The sequence below is a fragment of the Phoxinus phoxinus genome, assembly GCF_949152265.1.
Source record: "Phoxinus phoxinus genome assembly, chromosome: 13".
Taxonomy (NCBI): Eukaryota; Metazoa; Chordata; class Actinopteri; order Cypriniformes; family Leuciscidae; genus Phoxinus; species Phoxinus phoxinus.
Genome location: NC_136888.1, coordinates 2,736,224 through 2,759,391, shown reverse-complemented (window position 1 = coordinate 2,759,391; position 23,168 = coordinate 2,736,224). Strand labels below are relative to the sequence as shown.

Genomic DNA, 23,168 nt, shown 5'->3' with positions numbered 1-23,168 from the left:
GATGAGACCTTGATATCATAATAAATGACACGTTATGAATTTTTAGAGTATTTAATTGAGAGAAAATACTTCATATGACGGTGTTAAGATACTGTTTGCTAACACAGTTGTTTTCCCCCGACTTTATATCGTATATAAGTGCATTAGTGATTTTCATGGTAAAATATATAGTCAAAAATTAATCTTAATAACAATATTTTACCCAGGCTTTATCCCAGGTACGTGTGCGGTGCAGTTCTGTGTTTTGAATGCCACACTATCATGATACTCACTGAATACTGCACAGTTAAGTCTCTTTACTGTACATGTATGTTAACAATAATCCACTTCAAATGTTAACCTCATTCAAAAATTGGGGTCAGTAAGATTATTTTTATGAAAGAAATTAATACTTTTAATCATACAAGATAGTAAAAACGTTTTTAATGTTACAAAAGATTTTATTTCAAATGCATGCTGCTCTTTTGAATTTTATAATAATCAAAGAATCCTGAAAAATAAAATGAAGCTAATATGAAGCAGCACTGTATTCAGTATTGATATTAATCATAAATGTTTATTGAGCATCAGATCATCATATTATACTGATTTCTGAAGGATCATGTGACACTGAAGACTGGAGTAATGATGCTGAACATTCACAGGAATAAATTACACTTTACTATATATTCACATAGAACATTGTTATTTTAATATTTCACGGTGTTTACTGTATTTTTGATCAGAGACTTATTTTAAATGCATTTTAAAAATCTTAAACGCCACAAACTTTTGAATGTTTTGTAAATAGCAAGTTATTTAGCATATAATATGCATATATACTGGAGAAATTAAAGTTCACTCTCAAAAATAAAGGATATTTATTGGCATTGATGTTTCCATTAAGAATCTTTAACTTCCATGAATCTTTCCATTGGACAAAAGGTTCTTAATGGTGAAAAAATATTTTTTTAAATGTTCTTTACACTTAGAAAAACTGGTAGTTTGGGAATCCTAATATTGTTCTTCTATGGCATCACTGAAACCCATATCTGTTGGCTCAGTTACCGGAGAATAAAGCGAACCGTCCCGTCTCTCAGGAAAGGTCAGCGCTTCACTTCTGCCAGACTGCTCTTGATTCTCCCGGCTGGCCGGTGTTAAAGGCCTTCTCCACGCATTGATTCTGCTTCTGAAACAAAGTAATCGCCCCCTCTGAAGAAGACAAGGACTCTTTCTTCATCTCAATGTCACCCCTCGTGCTCAATCACCGGCGCTCTGTTCCCACTAATCCCACAGCAGAAATCCCGGGATTTGCAGATCTATCACTCCTAATTGACACTAAATGATCTGTCAGTTTATTGATGAATCTTTGAGGCCAAATTGTCACAATATATTTTATCCCGAATAACTTTTCGTGGCAGTTTTAGCATGTGTGTGTGGCGCTGAGAGGACGGGGCTGAACTCACTATCAGCGTCTCAGACCCTCGAGACACACAGAAAACACACACACGGGACAGAGTTTCTGTGACCTTTGTTTCACTCTTCATTTATTGCCCCTAAATGTTAAAGTCTGGTTTGTGTATTCTAGTGAAATGTTTATTATTTTAGCACAATTTCAAATGAACACCCATTAGGACCCATTAGATGGCGCTAAACACCAGCAAAACACCAGCAGGATCCAGTACATCAGCTTTAAACATGTGAAGCCTGACATATGAAGGAATTGAACATATTTAGTTTTTTAATTGAACAGTTTATTGAATGTTTAGACGACATATATAGAAATGTTATATATATTTTGAAATATATATTATGCATGTGTTTTTTAATTATCATATTTGATAAATCAGGCTTTTATGGCTCATATTGTCTGATAAAGTGAGAATATGGAGGAAAAAAACAGCTCAGTTTTATTCACAGGCCCAAACTGAGTAAAAATATAAAATGTGGTGCAGATGCTGATATTAATATGAACAAAAAGATTATGATGCTTTTAATGTAAATCAATGATATTTTTATAACAGTATAGCAGATACTTGCATAAAATGCATATCAATATCTGCCAATAATATGTCTTAGTAAGCTGATTTTTAAATGCTTAGTTTTATGATCAAATCTCTAGTTTTAAATCATATAATGCAATACAATGATGATTGAGAGATGGAGAAATAAACCTTCCTCAGAAGCCTCATGATCATATTTGATACGCATGATTATGATAATAAATGATGTATGATAATCAAGTAAAGCGACGCTGCTTCAGTCCAGCTGAAATATTACTAACAATATCAAAGTTATTGTTGCGTTTCCTTGATAAATCAGAGCAGATTTGCCACAGAAAGACTCGTGAAGCTCGAGCTGGAGGAGGGTTCAAATAAATAAATAAAGTCTATGCTATTTTCCTCAACTACTTTTCGGTGTGAAAATTATTATTCACCATATTAATGCATACAAATGCTAATGTAAAAAAGAAAGGTGATTAATTAAAGCGGTCTGCCTCTGCTGTGCGCTCTAGAGGAGAGGACTCGGTCTGAGAAGACGGTTGGCTAGACACAGATACACACACTTGCAGTGATTGAGTGAATTGGAGGAGTTGTGATTGTGCGGTTGATTGTTGTAAGTTTGATTTGTGCTGTCCTCCACAGGTCTGGGAGACGTCAGGCTGCTGAAGAGCTGGAGGAGTGAGTTCACTGTCTTTATGCCTTCAGGACTCAGATTAGCATGCAGTGATTAGGAAGCGCAGGCTTAAGGAAAGGACATGTTTGTTTATGCTCCTGATTTAAGGAGGAAATTGTCCTTGGTTAATGCGAGAACAATCACTCTGATTAAAAGGCATGATGGTGGAGTGCACATGTGTAACCTGTGGTTATGGACTAGACCAGTAGCGGAGACCACGAGGACTGGACGACACGGCACATATTCACATGATTTAGCTGACTGTAGGAAAATATGCAACAGTGTGTGTGTGTGTGTGTGTGTGTGTGTGTGTGTGTGTGTGTGTGTGTGTGTGTGTGTGTGTGCGTGTGCGTGTGAGTGCGTGTGCGTGTGAGTGAGTGAAAGAGTAAAAGAGTGTGTACGAGTGAGTGAGAGAGAGAGAGAGTGTGTGTGTGCGTGCGCGCGCGAATGAGTGAGAGAGAATGTGTGTGTGTGTGAGTGTGCGAGTGAGTAAAAGAGTGTAAATGTGTGTGCGAGTGAGTGAGAGAGAGAGTGTGTGTGTGGGTGTGAGTTTGCGAGTGAGTAAAAGAGTGTGTAAATTGAGTGAGTGAGTGAGTGTGTGCGTGTATGTGAATGTGTGTTGTGTGTGAAAGAGAGAGAGATCGAGAGTGAGTGAGTGTGTGAGAGAGAAAGAGAGGGAGAGAGAGTGTGTGTGTGTGTGTGTGAGAGAGAGAGAGAAAGAGAGAGAGGGTGTGTGTGTGTGTGTGTGAGAGAGAGAGTGAGAAAAAGAGTGTGTAAATGTGTGTGCGAGTGAGTGAGTGAGAGAGAGTGTGTAAGTGTGTGTGCGCGAGTTTGCGAGTGAGTAAAAGAGTGTGTAAATTGAGTGAGTGAGTGTGTGAATGTGTGTTGTGTGTGAGAGAGAGAGAGATCGAGAGTGAGTGCGAGTGTGTAAGAGTGAGTGAGTGACTGAGTGTGTGTGAGAAAGAGAGAGAGAGAGAGAGAGAGAGAGAGTGAGTGTGTGTGTGTGTGTGTGTGTGTGTGTGTGTGTGTGAGTGAGAGAGTGAGTAAAAGAGTGTGTAAATTGAGTGAGTGTGTGCATGTATGTGAATGTGTGTTGTGTGTGTGAGAGAGAGAGAGAGGGAGTGTGTGTGTGTGTGTGTGTGTGTGTGTGTGTGTGTGTGTGTGTGTGTGTGTGTGTGTGTGTGTGTGTGTGTGTGTGTGTGTGTGTGTGTGTGTGTGTGTGTGTGTGTGTGTGTGTGTGTGTGTGTGTGTGTGTGTGTGTGTGTGTGTGTGTGTGTGTGTGTGTGTGTGTGTGTGTGTGTTGCTCATGGATAGAGTATTTGTCCCTGTTCTCTTGTGTTTAACTCGATGTCTCTCCCGTGTGTGAAGCCGGCGTCTGAGGCCTCAAACCCCCGAGGGCTCCGACACTGAGAGCGGTGAGTATAGACGAGTCCCTGGAGCTCGGCTTCACTTCAAACACATCCACCATGAACACCACGCCTTATGAAATCCACACAGAACTGAAGCTAATGGCTGCTAATTTACTGTACGACATTCCATAAGAGTGCTGATAAAGAAGCTTATTCTGTGAGCTTCCAGCTGCTGGGGCTGATAAATTATTACACATTCTGAAACATTATTTCATGACACACACCAGCGGCAAACACACTTACATTAGGCTTACAAGACCTGACGGAAACATGCCATCTTTAGGCCATATGCTGCACTCATAAATGAAAAAGAGACCTATAATCATTATAAAATTAATACAAATAAAGAGATTATGCAGAAATAACATGCCAGAATATGCATTAAACTACATTCAAATACATAATATTTACTGTTTGAGTGTCGAAAATAGACTAAAAGCAAATTTGATAACAGAAAAATTAATTTGTTAGATTTAGAAAATTATTAGAAGATTTAAGAATTAGTGTCAAATATAAACAAATGAACCAACATATATTGGTCAGCTAATATACTGTCAATATACTGGATTTATTTCAGCTGTAGTTGCATTTGGTTTAAGTACTAAAATATCTAAAGCTGAAACTTAAAAACTATATAGACATATATAAAGAAAAAACTAGTTAAAAAAAAGATCGCGATTAATCGCATCCAAAATAAAAGTTTGTGTTTACATAATATGTGTGTGTGCTGTGTATAATTATTGTGTATATTTAAAAAAATATTTATATATAATATAAATTATGCACACATATATATATATATATATATACAGTATATACATGCAAACATTTCTTAAATATATACATGCATGTGTGTGTATTTATATATAAAAACATATTTTTTTGTAAACACAAATTTTTATTTTGGATGCGATTTTAAAAAAAAAACATGACAAAATGACTAAAACTTTAACTAAAATTCAAATGAAGAGAAAATGTAAAAAATGTCATTCATGGTTTATCAATGATACTGAACACATATCAAACTCGTTATTTATGCCGACTTTGCTGCCATGTGCCATACTAATGTCTGAACAAAAAGCTTGTTCACTGAATCTGATCCTCTGTGACTCGTGTGAAAGTTGCTTGAACTCATAAATATAAATAAGAGAATCCCGTGGTTGTCTCGTAGAGTCGTGACACTCGACTTTTTGACAGAATCAGCATCAAAACCCGGTTCCTGCTCCCGGTTCCCCCCTCGCCCTTGTGTGTCACGGGTCGTATCGCGACCTCATTAAACAAAACGCTGTTTTCTCTGGCCGCTTAATCACGGCGTTTGCATAGCGAGAGCTTTTCCTCTCGCGCTTCACATTGAGGATTGTGTCGACGGTGCATTATCGGGCCAGACGCAGGCGGGGTGTAAAAGTGCAGGTCCGGTGGCCTGTTTGCGAAGGCTTTCTGATGTCGCTGCGCTGAGAGCATTAGATGTGACTGCGGGTCCGCGGGGGCCCGAATCTGCTGAACCAGACGCTTTAGCAATGAGGGGACGCTGTCACCTCGCGCTCATGAATATGAAGCAGCGCTCGTGCGCGCCTGCATTTATTTGTGTATCAGGAACACAGATGAATCTTGTCAGTGACTAAACGAGGCTGGCATTTTTAATTAGCTTTAATTAAAAATGAGAGAAAAGGAAGAAGTTATCAATGTAGGATAACGGGGCTTGTTATGAGGGTCAGGGAGATGATGTGAACGTGGCTTTTGTGACAGGATTCAGGAAGAAGTCTGAGAGGGAATTAAAAGTGACCACGTTTATCTCCTTGAGATTGTGTGTGTGTGTGTGTGTGTGTGTGTGTGTGTGTGGAGGGAGTGTTTCAAGGCATCATGGGTTCGGTTTTGTAAGATCGTAACGCAGCTTTGGTGGAGAAGGCAGTCCCAGAATGCATGAGCTCAGTGAAAAAATACATACCAGATGGCAGTAAGCAATTGAAATCATTATAACTATATTTTGGATTTATTCAATACCACGAATTATTCATTCAAAATTATTCAGTGTTTTAAGTAGTTGTTAGCATGTTGCTGTGTTGTATTTAAGGGTTAGTTCACCCAAAAACTCTGTCAGTAATTCCTCTTCCTCATGTTGTTCCCCGTCAGACTTTCCTTCATCTTCGGGACACAACTGAAGATATCTGTGATTAAATCTGAGAGCGGTCTCACTCCTCCATAGGCTTCTGTTGTAATTGAAACTTGCCGGCCCAGAAAGTTAGTAAAGACAATGTTTAAAATAGTCCAAGTGACTACAGCGGCTCAACCTTAAGTTTATCAAGCGACAAGAATACTTTTTGTGTATTCGTCAGAACGGAGGCTCACTATTGGCCAGCATCACACACATGACCAGCGTCAGCCAATAGTGAGCCGGCGTTCTGACGTACAACCCAGAAGCGCTGCGCTGTTACACTACATGAACTCACTCGAGGCCCACACAGAAATACATCAAGAGTTGAATAAAGTCCTTATTTTTGTGCACAAAAAGTATTCTCGTCGCCTGATAAACTTCAGGTTGAGCCGCTGTAGTCACTCGGACTATTTTAAACATTGTCTTTACTAACTTTCTGGGCCGGCAAGTTTCAATTACAATAGAAGCCTATGATTGAATAGACAGCTCTCAGATTTAATCACAAATATCTTCATTTGTGTCCTGAAGATTAACACAAGTCTTACGGGGTTGAACAACATGAGGGAGAGTCATTACTGACAGAGTTTACATTTTTGGGTGAACTAACCCTTTAAAGTAATCTAGACGGCTTTTTTCTGACCTTGCATTCTAGGCTACGTTTACACGTGGACGACTATTTTCATAAATGGACATTTCACCCCTCTCCGTTTTCAAATATAACATTGTGCACACCTGACAGTTTTCAGAAACACGAACCCGTGTATATGCTGTCAAAAGCATGCCAAACCTTCTCATCAACACACTGATTTGAGGAATCATTCATGTCTGCAGCACAAACGCTGCTCTCACACACTCAACATTGAGACTGGCTCACAGACGTCGTGAACAGCGCATTTGTTAGTAATATAGAAGTACCTTATTAATGAAAGTTGTTATCAATTCAACACTGCTTGAATGTTAAGGGAATGTTTTAAGCACTTTTATAACTTTTAGTTTTAAGCCTGTAAAGCCTACTGTGAGGTGTATTTGTTCATCTCTCAATCATTATTGCATTGCATTATGTTTTCAAACTTCAGAGCTTTGATCATGAAACTAAGCATTTAAATATTATCTTACTTGGACATATTATTGGCAGATATTGAGTAACGACTGATATTTATATGCATTTTATGTAAGTATCTACTATATTGTTATAAAGATCTCATTGATCACAAGCATCAGAATTTTTCATCTTTTTGTTCATATTAATATCAGCATCTGCACCAAATTGCATATTTTTGTTCACTTTGGGCCTGTGAATAAAACTCAGCTGTTTTTCCTTCATATTCTCACTGTATCAGACTATGAGCCATAAACGCCTGATGCATCAAATATGAAAAAAACATATGCAAACCTTTTCGCTTTTTTTAAATATTTGTCTAAAGGTTTGATAAACTGATCCATTTCAGACATTTACATTTTCCTGACTATTATTTATATATATATGAGGCTTTACAGGACTGCGTATGTTTGATGGATATTTTATGTGTGCTCTGAGACCAGTTTTGTCAGAGCTGCTCTTTTCCATACACTCAGATGTGAATGTGAACTGTTCCTTTAGGCATTACGTAATGTTACAATGTTGTTTAATGACTTAATATTCATGAACAGACGTCAAAGTTGTTACCTACGGCTTCACTTTATTTTGATGGTCCCTTTTACACATTCTTTTGACTATAAGTAACGTCGCACCTACATGTCCACTAACTCTCATTAGAGTAATGGTAGAGTATTAGTTGAGTATTAGTAGACTGGTAGGGTTAGAATAAGTTGGCATGTAGTTGCAAATATACTTATAGTCAGTAGAATATCTGCTGAGGAGCATCACAATAAAGGGTCCCACTTTATATTAAGTGGCTTTAAGTACTATGTACTTACATCGAAAAATAAGTACAATGTACTTATTGTGTTCATGTTTTATTGTAAAACACTTTTGCTGCTATTGCGGTGTGATACGGGTAAGGTTAGGGACAGGTGTGCTGGGATGGGTAAGTTTAAGGGTGGTTTAAGTTGTAAGGGAAGGGTCAACAGTGTAATTACAAATGTAATTACATACATTAATTACCGCTGTAATTACATGCAGGTATTTTAAAAATATAAGTACAATGTAAAATCATGTATGTACACAATAAGTCCATTGTATCAAATTATTAATTTCAATGTAAGTACATAGTACTTAAAGCCACTTAATATAAAGTGGGACCCAATAAAGAGTTTTTTTAAAGAGCAGATATTAATCTGACAGTCTACTGATACTCTAATGAGAGGTAGTTGGCATGTAGTTGCAAAGTTACTTACAGTCTACAGAATGTTCAAAAGGGACCATCAAAATAAAGTGTTACCTACTTTTTTCAACATTGATTGAATGTAAAAATTAATCTCTTTTGAACTTTTCCACTTTTAGGCTGTGTGTCCACCAAAGCGTTTTTTCACGCGGCTGGCTTTATTTTTCAATTGTTTTCAATGGGAACGTCGCATTTTTAGAACGCCAGGAGCGTAACGAGGCGCTGAGCGAGTATTTAACGCTCAAGCGCTGAGCGCTCGGCGTTTTTTACAGGTCGCCGAGAGTTGAAGAATGTTCAACTTTAGGTAAAACGCCCCGCTCATCACTTGTCACTTTTTAGCCAAGCGTCCAATCACAGTGGAGGAGGGGCGGGACTAATACCACACGGACCAACGGATATTCTGCATCATAGCAACGATGCGTCTCAACTGAAAAAAAACCCTGCCCTGTCAAAACGCTCTCAAGCGCACATAGCTCGGCGTCTTCAGCAGAGTGCCTAGTGTTTTCAGCTGGCTAAAACGCTTTGGTGGACACACGGCCTAAGTGGTGAAGGTGACAAAAGTTTTGTTCTGATTTTATTAACAAAAACCAATCCCAAATTTTTGAACAGCAGTGTATATATCAGGCTGAAGAAAAGCGTGTTACCTTCTTTATAACTTTGGATGAATGTAAAGTGAATTGCTTATTTTTGGATAAAAGCATCTGGCCATCGCATGTTTTATACTGTAGTTGTAGAAACACTGAACAACACCTTTCACTCGTGTCGTTTTTATAACTTTTCCACTTTTCAGTGGTGAAGGTGACAAAAGTTGTTCTGATTTTATCAGCAAAACTTTTCTTAAGTTACTTATAGTCAGTAGTATGTTCAAAAGGGACCATCAAAATAAAGAGTTACCTTACCTACTTTTTTCAACATTGGTTGAATGTAAAAATGAATCGCTTGTTTTTGGATAAAAGCATTTGGCGTTTTTGAACTTTTCCACTTTTAAGTGGTGAAGGTGACAAAAGTTTTGCTCTGATTTGATCAACAAAACGTTCCTTTATTAAGAGAAAAGCAATGCTTTCTTCCATGTGAAGCACAGTGATTTTGTGAACGTGCCACACCTGAACGCACTCCAGCAAACCCTGTCCAAAAAAAAAAGAGAGGAGAAGGGCTGTGAAAGTTTGTCCTTCTTTGGGAGCGATGCCACGCTCTGTCCTGTCGAGTTTTGCCAATTAAAGTGGGTTCCCACTGTTCTGGGCAGCGGGTGCGTGGCTCTTGGCACCGCGGCTCCTGCCAGGCCTCGCCGTGACTTCCGACCCCACACAGATGGGCTCGCAGGCAGGCCTGCGCTCCTGGAGCCCGGCCCGGCCCGGCCCGAGTGGACACGCAGGTCGCCGCTCTGGCCTGACGGGTCCTGAGGGTGGCCGGCGCTGACAGGGCCCAAATGCTCGGCTCCGGGATGAGTGCGAGTGTGTGTCGGTTTCTGGGGAGCCCCTGGCCGGAGCGCCGCCTCACAGCGGGGAGAGATACTGTCTCGATCACTGAATATTCATGGCCGCCTGGTCTCCGTGACAGGGGGGCAGCGTGGAGGAGGATGTCAGTGCGAGAGTGAGAGAAACACTGAGAGGAGGGAGGGAATCAAACAGTTCACACACACAATATATAAACAGAGCCGTGCCGAGGAGACAGACAGCATCTGTGATGATTGGAGGGACTGTGGGAAATGCTGCAACTCGCAGTAACACCCAGCAGTAGCTGTAGCATATGGCCGTGTGCGCGTCTCCAAGAGAAAAACTTTGCGGCTCGATCACATGGTCAGTTTGAATCCATAATCGGGCTCTGAGAGGAACTCAATTGGCTTTGGCGAGTAAATAAAACTGACTGTATTAATAAGTCCATTGTAAAAAGTCAATGTTTGTGTATGAAAACTAGCAGTTATAAGGCCCATTCATACTGAGAACGTTTGTTTTATTAGCATTCACACCAAAGTACGATAGCGTTCTGTTTATTATTAGAAAAGTGATGCAGTTTTGCCGTCTGCTCCTTTAAAAAAATGTATGTATTCTGATTGGATGTCAATGTTTTTATCGTTCATCTGCTGGAAACAGTCATTCTGAAAGTGTTGATATCGATATACTGTAATAAGCCCATTATAAAAAGTCAATATTTGTTTCTGTAAACGAGGAGTTATGTTAGCTAGTGTTAAAGGCCCGTTCATACCAAGAACGTTAATTTTATTAGCAATGTTCTGTTTATTATTATTATTATAAGTGTGATGCAGTTTTGCCGTCTGCCTCTTTAAATAACATGGGGTCTCGTTTATAATCGTGGCTGGAAACGTGCGTACGCCACTTCACACGCAAACGTTGTGATTCGAAACAGACATGACGGGACAGTGTGCGCACCTACACTTTGAGCAGTACGAATGCACATTTAGGACACAAAGCAGTTTGGCGACACAGATGGTGAGCTGAGGGATGAAGGAAAAACACTTTAAATCTTCATTATGAGTCCTAATCATAAATGCTGTGCATGTTCACAATAACAGTTTAAATGAATAAAATAATGATTTAAACCATCTGATATACACATTCAGATTAAATATACCATTCTCATTAGTGGAGTTAAGCACCTAGGCCTAAAGGTAACACTTTATTCAGTGTCCTTGTTACGTTACATGTACTTACCATAGTAATAACAGTAAATTTTGCATAATTACATGGAACTAACCCTCAACCAAATCCTAACCATACCCTAACCATATAGTAAGTACATTACATGTAGTTGCTTAATATTACTCAGTACTAAAATATATAATTACACTGCAACATGACACCTTAAAATTACCTGAAATTATTACTGAGAAGTTATAACTTTATTTTATATTCTAATAAATAAAACAAACTTTGTAGCTCGATCACATGGTCAGTTTAAATCCATAAGCAGGCTACCGAGAGGAACCGAGTTAGCTTTGGCGAGTAAATAAATCCATTATAAAAAGTCAATATTTGTTTCTGTAAACTAGCAGTTACGTCAAAGGCCCGTTCATACCAACAATGTTCATTTTATTAGCATTCACACCAAAGTACGATAGCATTCTGTTTATTATTATAAGAGTGATGCAGTTTTACCATCTGCCTCTTTAAATAGCCAGATGTTTTCTAATGTCTGTGTTTTCATCGTTCATCTGCTGGGAAACATCATTCTGAAAGTGTTGATATCGACTGATATCGGGCCTTAAACTTAAATAATGGTAATACAAAAGACAAAAAATAACACAAAAGATCCCTGTTTCCTTGCTAAAGCGTTGTTTAAAGGGATGACATGAAATTGTGCTCATCCTCATGCTGTCCTAGGAGTATATGGCTTTCTTTCTTCATATCATCAGAGATTGCAATATGTTGGTCTTATTTTCGATTCGAAGCGATTTGTATTTATTTAGTGTTATTATGTGCTTGTTCTTGTTTGCTGTTTTTTCTAGCAAGCTTATTTGGTTTTGATTGGGTTACCATTGTGTTCGCTTTGTGTGGTTTGTGAAGCGTCAACTTTGAGGGTCCCATCCACGTGCATTAGGCCTATATGGACTAACAGAGATGGAGTACTTTTTCTAAAAATCTGTTTGTGTTCATATGAAGCAAGAAAGTCATACATCTGGGACCGCGTGAGGGCGAGTACATGATAAGAGCATTTTCTACATTACATATCTTGTTAGCGTTCAAATGGAAAATGTATTTCTCCTGCTTGTTCTAGACATCCCAGTGATTCCAGACCTGGAGGACGTTCAAGAGGAAGATCTCACCATGCAGATCGCTGCTCCACCCAGGTATCCACTGATACTCATCTTCAGAAATAAACTCTTATGGTTCACATGCCCACAAACAATAGTGAGATCATCCTGAAACATGTCCAATTGAGTCCAATGTTTGAGCATTTGACAGATGGATCTTGCTAAGAAACTCTAAAGAGGAACTATTCTGCCCTTTTACAGAGTCTTGCTGTAGTTTTCAGGCTCGACTAGAACAGGTTTTCCTGCTTGAATGTTGATTATTTCCTCATATTCTCCATTGTTGCGGCTCCTCTCTTCCCATTCTGCCAGTAACGCTCTGTTTACTTCCTGTCTCTATGAAGCCCCTCCTTCTGAAAAGCACACTGTGCTCTGATTGGTCGGCTGGAGCAGTGTGTTGTGATTGGTCGAGCGCTTCGAGTGTGTTTAGGAAATGTCCCGCCCCTTACCATAACCACCAGTTTAACACACTACTAACTAACTCAACCAGGCCCCGCCCCTTTATGAATATGCGTATTAATTATTTAAATGAGGAATATTGAGACGTGTTCGTTCCCGGAAGAAACTCAAGACTACAATGGAGGCGTTTCAGGAGTTCAGAAACACTGACATAGAGAATAAAAAAAGATATATAGAATATATTATACACACAGTTATTTGAGGCTTAAACACAAAGCACAAAAGTAAAAGGACAATTGTAGCCTAGGTCATGGATTTTTTATGTACAAAAACCCATTTATTCTCCTTTTTTTTTTTAAATAATAAGCAACAACAAAATATTATGCAAGTTATCCTTTCCCAGATCAAAATTATTGGTTTTATATTGCCACTGTACTGAAGCCAAAACTAATGATTAAAATAGTATCTGGAAAACATTTACTTTATATAAGGTTAACAAGAAACAAGAGGATAAACATTTTTTTCAATTCAGATTTATTTGCATAGCGCTTTTCACAATAAATATCATTCCAGACCAGCTTTACTGAGGATATTGTGCTTAACAACAAAAAAACAAAGTACAAATAAAACAACTTATCTTTAATAGTTAATTGTGCTAATCTAGGGCTGTCATGGAATAATAATGATACTTTATTTCAGACCCAGAGGGATCCATAATACATTACAAAACACATACATAGTAATACACCCCCCCCCCCCCCCCACACACACACACAAAGAAAATAAAAATAATAATACAAGTAAAAAATACACCTTCCACAGTGTTCAGTGTCTAACATACAGACATGTACACCAATGGTTCCACAGTCTGGACGAAAATCTTACAGAACTTCGTCTAGGGTCAGCCAACACAGCAATTAGGTCATTTTTTGATTCAGACACCCTACCCATGAATCTATACATTAAGTTGTGCAAGACTGCAGCACAGGTAGGTACCCCAGCACTAACACACATATGGCTTGCACTGGAGTCTCTTGGAGCTCTTAGCAGCAGCCTCATGCTGTCATTATAAGCCACTGTGAGCTTTCTAATGCTACCTTGCTCATAACGGCACCACAGATAGGCAGTGTACAATGGTGTAAAGTATGTTCTAAAGAGTGAGATCTTCACAGGGACAGAGCACATACTAAACTTACGACACAACATGTTCGCTTGCACATACAGCTTACGACGCTGCCTATAAATATCCTTGTCATCGGACAGTTCATTTGCAATAATATGGCCAAGATATGTAATATGTAAGTACAGTGCCAGATAGATAGAAATCAGGAAAATGTGAATGTCTATCTTCTCTACTTCTTATAGTCATGATTTTACTCTTTTTTGGATTATACTTTATATCAAAATCTGCACCATACTGTGTGCATAGTCTCAAAAGCTGTTGTATACCAGCACTATATGGGCTAAAAATAAATACAATAATCACAATTAGTCTTTGATTTCTGACCTACCTTAGGACAGCTAAATGGAAAATTAAACCAAAATCAATAAAGGTACCCAAAACACATATAATTCATATCTTAAGTCAGTGTGAAAGGTGAAATAGTTTTGGGATGTCTAGCGTGTGATGGTTTGTCATAATATTCTCATCATGTCAAAGTTTCAATTCATTCTTAATTTGAATGATGGTGCTGAAAAGTTTCATCTGGTTGTCTATCAGGACGGTCTGTTCTTTAAGATGATGTAAAGCGACTCTCTTGTCTTCAGCATCCAGGTGAACAGAGTTATGACCTACAGAGACCTGGACAACGACCTCATGAAGTACTCTGCTTTTCAGACGCTGGTGAGACACTCACTGCCCATCACTCATAAACAACAGCACAGATGTGGACTCTCGTGTTAGGCAGCGTAAAGTTTCTGAAACGTTTGAGTGTTTGTGGGGTGAATATGTGTTCGCATGCATTAGATTGCAACAGCTGCGGTATTTCCAGTAATTGATTGCCTAATGTTTAGCTTGTATTGGATGTGTCCAGGATGGAGAGATTGACCTGAAGTTGCTCACGAAGGTTTTAGCCCCGGAGCAGGAGGTGAGAGAGGTGAGTAAATACAGCGTCATTTCATACTTTCCTGCAATGTTTTACAGCGATACTCATGTATGATTTTCTTCTGTCAAACCCAAAAATAAGACATTTTGAAGTACCTTCACTCTTTCAAACACTGGCTAGCAGTCAAACGTTTGCAATCATTATGATTTTTTTGATTTTTATGTTTTCAAAAGTCCCTTAGGTTCACCAAGGCTGCGTTTATTTGATCTCAAATCAGTAAAAAAGTAACATTGTGAAATATTATTATGAGTTAAAATTACATTTTCTATGTGAATATTTAGTAAAGTGTAATTTATTCCTGTGATCAAAGCTGAATGTTCAGCATCATTACTCCAGTTTTCAGTGTCACATGATCTTTCAGAAATCAGTATAATATGATGATTTGATGCTCACTATTTATCAGTATTATCAATGTCGACATTGATTTTTTTGCTGCTTCATATTCGTGTGAAAACTGTGATACATTTTATTTTTCAGGATTTTTTTATTAATAGAAAGTTCAAAAGAACAGCATTTATTTGCAATATAATCTTTTGTAATATTATAAACTGTCACTTTTGATCAATTTAATGCATCCTTGATGAATAATGTTTTTTTTTTTTTTTAACTCAAACTTTTCAATGATAGTGTATCACGGTTTCCACAAAAATATAAAGCAGTACAACTGTATTTATAATAATCATAAATGTTTCTTGATCCTCATATTACACTGATTTCTGAAGGATCGTGTGATGCTGAAGACTGGAGTAATGATGCTGAACATTCAGCTTTGACCACAGGAATAAATTACATTTTATAATTCATATTCACTTAGAAAACAGATCTTTTACATTGTAATAATATGTGACCCGCCACGGAAAGTAAGGACACAAGTCGGCAGCACAACTTACGAGCAAAATGAGAAAGAAGCGTTTTTTTTTCAAAACTGGTGATTTTTGCTTTTTTGCAGAATCTGTTAGTTGAGATCACGAAGAAGCCTCTCCATGTTTTAGATATCAATATTGGTATATTTAAAATCGTACATTTTTAGGTTGAAATCGGCTTGTTTTGTGAGATTCTAGCTCGCAGTAGGGGCGTGTCATTGTCTGTGTGTATTTCCATACTGGATAAGCCGGCTTTTGTTTCTTTTGTTATTGCCCCCGCCCTCCAAGGGAACAGCGTGGTAGGACTGGGCGATATAATATCAATATAAAAAATATATTGATATATTTTTTAAATGGGATATGGAATTAGACCATATCGCATCGATATAGTTCAAAGTTGCGCTGTGATCCTTGCTGCAAGCAGTCTGAGTGCTTTTGTAGCAATCTGCGTCTCAACAGCCCAGTGTACAACGCGACAAATACTCACATTAAATGTTTACGCAGAGGAACAGGACACTGCAGTTCTCAAAAGTTCATTATTTGCATGTGCTTTAAAGCCTTGCCGGTTAAACATGTCATTCGCTGCTGAAGCGCTGTTCTAATGCGCTTTTCTGCGCGCAAACAGCCGACGCGCGCATGCACTAAAAGCCTGTCTAACAGCGCCTGGATACTGGACTAAGTTATCTTTCGAGTCTTTTTGAGCTAATACTGTCAAATACACTCAAGGTTTACATAAAGAAAGTTGGTTATGTCTAAACTGAAAGCAAACCGAGACAATTGAGAGAAATCTGCGTGTCATATTATGCGTACATATTAGACGCGTTGCTTTCAGGTCTTAAAGAGACAGTAGCCCTAATAGTAAACATGCAGCCGCTTGTCCTTAAAGGGATTGTTCACCCAAAAATAAACATTTTGTCATTCTTTACTCACTCTAATGTTGTTCCAAACCTGTATTTATTTATTTCTTGTGCTGAACACAAAAGAAGATATTTGGAAGAATGTGGGTAACCAGACAGTTGCTGGGCCCCATTGACTACCATAGGAAATACATATAGAAGTCACTGGGGAACATCAACTGTTTGGTTACCCACATTCTTCCAAATAACTTCAACAGAAGAAAGAAACATATTCAGGTTTAAAACAACTTGAGAGAGTAAATGATGACAATTAAACATTTGGGGAGAACTATCCATTTAATGTTAATAAAACAACAAAACACAGAGGACATCACACACTGCTCTTGACTGAGAACTTTAATAGTAACTTTAATAAGAATCAATGTATAATTTATACAGTGAAGTCCATATTTGGCTTTGACTTTCACTGAACATTTCTTCTCACTTTGTGGAAAAAATATTGGTATATGTATCATATATCGATATTCAGCCAAAATATACCGGGATATGACTTTTGGTCCATATCGCCCAGCCCTACAGCGTGGTTACTTATTATGCAGCGCTCTAGCGGCTCTATCTGATATCAAAAGAGTTGCCTATACAGTTTTATCGGTAGATGCTAAGAGACATTTATTTATTTATATATTACCTGTTTGCAAACTTTTTTTTTTCTTTGATGGCACATTGTCCTGACCTTTTTGCTCCCCCATGTGCTTTACAGCTTTACAGGGGGAGCTTTACAAGGGGTATGGCTTATCTAAATGAGATGTAAATGAGCCCTATTGTCACTCCCAGCAGCAGAGAGGTGAGAACTGCTCAATCTTTAGAGGCAGATTTCTCCACTTTTAATTTTTTTGAGTGCCTACCTTCAAATGGCCACAACTTCTCCAAATATTATCAGATTTCCATGTGTTACACATCGTTGGAAAGCTTAGAGACTACACTTTCAGAATCTGTGAATAACTCAAATGCCCCAGAACCGACTTGTGTCCCTACTTTCCGTGACCGGTCACATATTTGTCAACATTACCATTTTAGCAGAAGAGAAAAACATTTTAAAAAAATCGTAATTATTTAAAACTTTTGACCGGTAGTGTATCCAATGATAGTCCATTACGACAAGGACAATAATAACTATCAAAATGATTTTTAAGTTCTGCAGTTGATGCCTTTCCTGAGAAACTCAGTCTACCAAGTCAGTCTACAGTCTACTAAACCTGCGCGGAAGCTCAAACGAACACTTTCGTTTTGTTTGATATTTCTCGTATGTAACAGAAGTTGCAGCTCTTATCAATTGCACAACATGGTTTCCCATTTGGTCGCAGTCTGGAGCTCTACTTGCATAAAGTGCGTCACTTGTCCACGTCCTTTTTCCCTTCAACTTCATAGAAGCCAAAGTTGCGCTAGATGTTAATGCAGAGGGTGCCGGTCGGATCCATCATGTCTCTGTTATGCGCACATCTGCACGCCACAGACTGTCCAGGCGCCTTTTGCGTTCCGTCAACATTACGTTTACATTTAGAAAATAATTTTTTGACATTTGTGATTTGATTCAGAATCGTCCACGTCTGCATTGCGATGCATCTATGAATCGATTTTTTTCCCCCCCACCCCTACTCGGCATGAGTGTAAGTAAATAATGCATTTTTAGGTGTCCCTTTAAAGCCACTGTACTTCTCGTGCTTCCCAGCCTCTCTCTCTTAATGAAGTTCCTATGATGGGTTTTCATGGTTTTCAGGAGGATGTTGCTTGGGATTGGGATCATCTGTTCACCGAAGTCTCCTCTGAACTCCAGACGGAATGGGATCAAGAAGAGCGAGAGGAGCAGTCGCCACCTCCCGTGGCCTGAGGAGGGACACGTCTCTGCAGGGTTACATTTACACTTCATGTGTTCACATATTGTTCATGTTGAATGTGTTTCTTGACTATGTCATTGCCGGTGACATCACGCTGCTTGACGCTGAGTGTGTTTCTCATTAAGGTTAACCTTGCAAACCCAGAAACATTGCTTTTCTTAACTGGATCAATCTGGAGACATTTGTCACTGTTTGTAGTATCTGGAAAAAGCGTAAATCCAAGGTTAATGAGCGGGTAAACTGAAATCCAGTTGATTGAGTTAAAATGAACTTTGCTCATCCGAGCAAGCCAGCCTTATCATTATTGACCACACCATCGACCGTGAACGATACGTCCGGTTCTCAGCTTTTTCAAACACGGTGAGCTTAATTCCTGTGTTTTTATCAAGCCTTGTTTGTTGGTTAAGATAACGCGTTTCATTTAAGTCAGAATATCAAACTTCACTCTTTGAAAAATGTACATTTCTCATGAAATTATCCATAAACAGTAATTCATTATTTACCTTTAGTCTGTGAAATGTTTTAATGGTCATGCTCAATTTTTTTTTTTAGCCTTGATGATATTCAATATATATCTTGTAATTTATGCTCTCAGTATATGTCTTGTATATTATGTATTTGTTTTAAATGGCTTAAAAGTTAAAAAAAGGGGAACCATTGTTTTGACCAGTAGATTCAAAATAAAAACAATTACCAATAACCACACTGTGGAACATGCTGATTTCAATAAAACTAACACTATTAAACATTTTTTTTGACAATTTAAGAGCTGAAACCGAATACAATTATAAATATTAGATGAAAAACTTAAAAAATAGAAATGTTGCTTTGGAAGCTAAAATAAGTTAAAGTTCTAAAGTACTAAAATTACTGAAAATGAAATACAAATTTAATGAAAGATAAATAAATAAAACCAATAACAACATTTCTAATTTTTTAATTTTAATTAAAATCAAAATCAAAATATCTAAATAAAAGCTAATTCAAAATAATGTAATAGTATATATAAATAATGCTAAAGTAACACTGGTTTCCATATCTGTCAATCACTTCGACTTGGTGTAAATGACTGACACCCGGGGTCATACTTGGGAGCCCCAATCACCTCTGATATTTTGAGAAAAGGCCAATGAAAATTTGCGAGTGGAATTTGCATGCGCCACTTCACCGGATATACGGGTATAAAGGGAGCCGGCTTGCATTCAGTCATTTAGATTTGTTCTTTGGAACCGAGCGAAGTGTCATTTCCACTTGCCTCGTTGAGAAGGATTGCTGGTGTTACGGTGCAGAACAGCGGTCTCTCTCCGTGCCGGATAAGTGCAGAGAGAGTTCCCCTGAGCGTTTCAGTGAAAGAGGAAAGTGCAAGCACAGATGGAGAGCGTCTTTTTAAAGATGCCTTTCTGCGTGTGTGACGGTCACGATCCTTGTCGCATTTGTTTGGGTTTGACCCACACTGAGACAGCGTTTGTGAATAGTTCATGTCCTCACTGAGAGAATATGACCATGGCAAGCGATCGTGACTTTTTTTTCTAGTAAAAGGAGTGACCTCAGCTGCTTCCCGTCCTAGTCCTTCTACAAGGCCACGGGAAACAATGGGAAATTTCCCGCTGGGTAAATCCCCACAGACCTCCCATTTCTCCTCTTGCACATTGCGCCCGGTGGAGTTCCCGGATGAGTTCGACATTGCGTCACATGCAGCCGAGTTCTCATATGGGGAGCAGATGGAGACGAATTATCGATCACAGCATCTGAGATGTGCAAATGTGCAAATGCCTTCTGATGCTGAGGACTCAGCTGGACCACCTTTAGGTGTGGTGTTCCAGACCAAGTTTGATGCAGAGTTGGCGGCCATGCTTGCCCAAGCCGTCGCAAGCATCGGGCTGGTGGAGATCTCTCCACCCTGTCCTGAGCGTTCGCAGTTGAAAGAAGTACATGAAGAGCTGAAGTCGTGGAGGGCACCTTTTATTGCCTGGTCCCGCTTTGTTGGCTCTTCCATCATCTTTACCCTTATTGTTGGGGCAGCCACGGTACATGGTGGAGGGCAGTTATGCTCACAAAACGCTGCCACCTGGCGGAATCGTCCTAGAGTCTCGTCCAGAGCCTGTAAGTTTACTTTGTCACTAACGGCATAGGCTTATAGTGCCGCTGGACTGGCTGTTTCCGCCTTGCATGCCATGGCCATCTTGCATGTCCATCAGACTATTGATGCTGAAACTGTGTTCGGCAACAGACTTCGCATTATGAGCGTCGAAGGTCAAGGCGCCGGCTCTCGGCCAGGCGATGTCCACTATGGTGGTCCATTAGCGGCATCTCTGGCTGAATTTGCTGAGATATGGACAGACAAAGTTCGCTTTCTCGACGCCCCCATCTCGCAGGGTGGCCTCTACGGTGACACTGTCAAGGACTTTGCCAAGCCGTTCTCGGCAGTAAAGAAGCAGACGGATGCTATTAAACACATCCTGACTCGGTGCGATTCCTCGGTGCCACCTTTAGGATGCCGAAGCACCGCACCCCGTCTGCTTTCACGACAAGTGACACTTTAGGGGAGACTCCATCCCTATAGGTGGTCCAGCTGATTTGGTGTTGATTCAGCAAAATGCAGGTACACCGGTCCTCTTTCCAGGCATGCTCTCATTGCCCTGGATGATTGCTCCCTCATAATCATCGCTACAGCCCCTACCTGGTGAAGATGGGGCACAATTTGACACCTGCACCCAGACCTCTGGCGCTTTTCCTCTGCATGGTACGGTTCGGCTTGCTTCGCTTTTCCTTTGCGTGGTACGGCTCGGCACGGCACGGCACGGTTCACTTTAGCTCGGTTTGCTTTTCCACTGCAGTTAGTACCGCTTCAAAGTGGGTGGGATTATAGACTGATCGTTATAGGTTATCCGCTCCTCGGCAACCAACGAGAGGAACGTCTGCACTTTGTCCACTGACCACGATTCAGCCATAAGGTTTTTTTCTTCTTCAAGCATGTAGTTTAAAGACAGGTGCTACTATTGCTAGGGGTGTTGGCTATTTAAATCTAGCGGGTTTGGTGTCGTGTCGCAAATACAATGACGCTGGTAGTGACTATTCTGTCTGACCAATCAGTGATCTGCAGTGTTTTCACATCACATTTTAGTATTGGTACGGTGCGCTTGGAGCCATTTAACGCGTGCCGTACCGAACCGTGGCGTACCGTACCATACAGTGGAAAAGCGTCATCAGTGGCCCATCACCAGCAATGATAGACACTATACCTCAAGCCAGATTCCCCTCTACGAGGCAGCTGTATGCTTTGAAGTGGAGTCTGTTTGCGAACTGGTGTTCTTCTCGAGGAGAAGATCCTCAAAGATGTGCAGTCGGGTCAGTCGCCAGCCCAATGCTTGGAAGAGAGGTTGGAGGGCTGGCTGTCCCCTTTCATCATGAAAGTGTATGTGGCCGCCATACTGGTACATCACAATGCAGTGGATGGTATGTCTTTAAGAAAGCATGAACTGATCGTCAGGTTCCTCAGAGATGCCAAAACGTTGATTCCTCCTTATTCCCTCATGAGATCTCTCTATGGTCTTGCTGGACCTACAGAGCGCTCCTTTTGAGCCGCTGGACTCAGTTGAGCTTAGGGCCTGACAGTGTTGGCGCTCCTGACAGTGTTCACCTCCATCAAGAGGGTTAGGGACTTGCAGGCGTTTTCTGTCAGAGAAACGTACCCTGAGTTCGTTCCAGCATACTCTTGCATGATCCTGAGACCCTGGCAGGGCTACGTGCCCAAAGTTCCCACTACCCCTTTTAGGGACCAAGTGGTAAACTTGCAAGCACTACCTCGGGGTGAGTTTTGTCGTTGCTGTGTCCAGTACGCGTACCCTGCGTGTTTATTTGGACCACACGCTGAGCTTCAGAAGCTCTAAGCAGCTCTTTTGTCTTTTTTAGGGGACAACAGAAGGGGAAGGCTGTCTCCAAAAAGAGGATGGTCTACTGGATTGTGGATGCCATTGCCTTTGCATACCCGGTCCAAAGGCGTGCCGGGCCCTTTAGGACTGCATGCACACTCCACAAGAAGTGTGGCTTTCTCCTGGGCTCTAGCAAATGGTGCCTCTCTAACAGACATATGTAGAGCAGAAGCCTTGGCTACACCCAATACCGTCGCGAGATTTTACATTCTCTGTGTTGTCAGTTTTCTCCCGTGTGCTATTGGGTACAAACAGGTAAGTTGCGAGAAACGGGTGTACCGCTTGCATACAGAGCCTTTCCCCTCCCTGAGGGAATAATGTGCACTTCTTTGTCCATATGAGTTCCCCGGACCAGCGAACCCTGGATGCATCTTGACTGAATTTGGCTGAAGAATTCAAAGTCATGCCCAGTACTTGTGATGCATGCCCCTTCTGGTCAGCCGGCGTTCTCGACCGAAGTGCTCTATATGTAGTAATTCCCTGACGGTAATCCCATATGAAGTGTCCTCCACGATACGGGTTCCCTGACGGTAAACCTGTGTCTTCCCCTAGGCTTCCCCAAGAGCCCCGTCTCTGCCGCCAAGTCACTGTGCTTGTAAAAGTGCCTCTCTCTTCAGGTAGGACCTACCGCAGAGACTTCTTTCCATGTGTGGTACTTTCCGGTGGGTAAGTCCATGTGATGTGTTCTCCACGTTAACCTCCATTCAGGCAGGATGTGTACCGGTCTCTTTATTGTTCCTTTTCCGCATGAAAAAGTAAATGCTTCCCCAGCTCTTCCTCTGCGCCACACAGCTGTGAATTTAAAAATAGA

General features: G+C 40.2%; 1 protein-coding gene across 1 annotated transcript in view; it reads left to right on the top strand.

Annotated features, from left to right (window-relative positions):
- ift43 (intraflagellar transport 43 homolog (Chlamydomonas)) overlaps positions 1 to 19,168 on the top strand; it is a 33,159-nt gene extending 13,991 nt beyond the window's left edge. Inside the window, exons 4-9 of the mRNA XM_079633105.1 lie at positions 2,625 to 2,660; positions 4,024 to 4,070; positions 12,273 to 12,345; positions 14,473 to 14,548; positions 14,739 to 14,801; positions 18,308 to 19,168. Of these exons, the coding sequence (XP_079489231.1) occupies positions 2,625 to 2,660; positions 4,024 to 4,070; positions 12,273 to 12,345; positions 14,473 to 14,548; positions 14,739 to 14,801; positions 18,308 to 18,418 (406 nt within the window). The 3' untranslated portion in view covers positions 18,419 to 19,168. The remainder of the gene's footprint in view (positions 1 to 2,624; positions 2,661 to 4,023; positions 4,071 to 12,272; positions 12,346 to 14,472; positions 14,549 to 14,738; positions 14,802 to 18,307) is intronic.
- Positions 19,169 to 23,168: the final 4,000 nt, after the last annotated feature.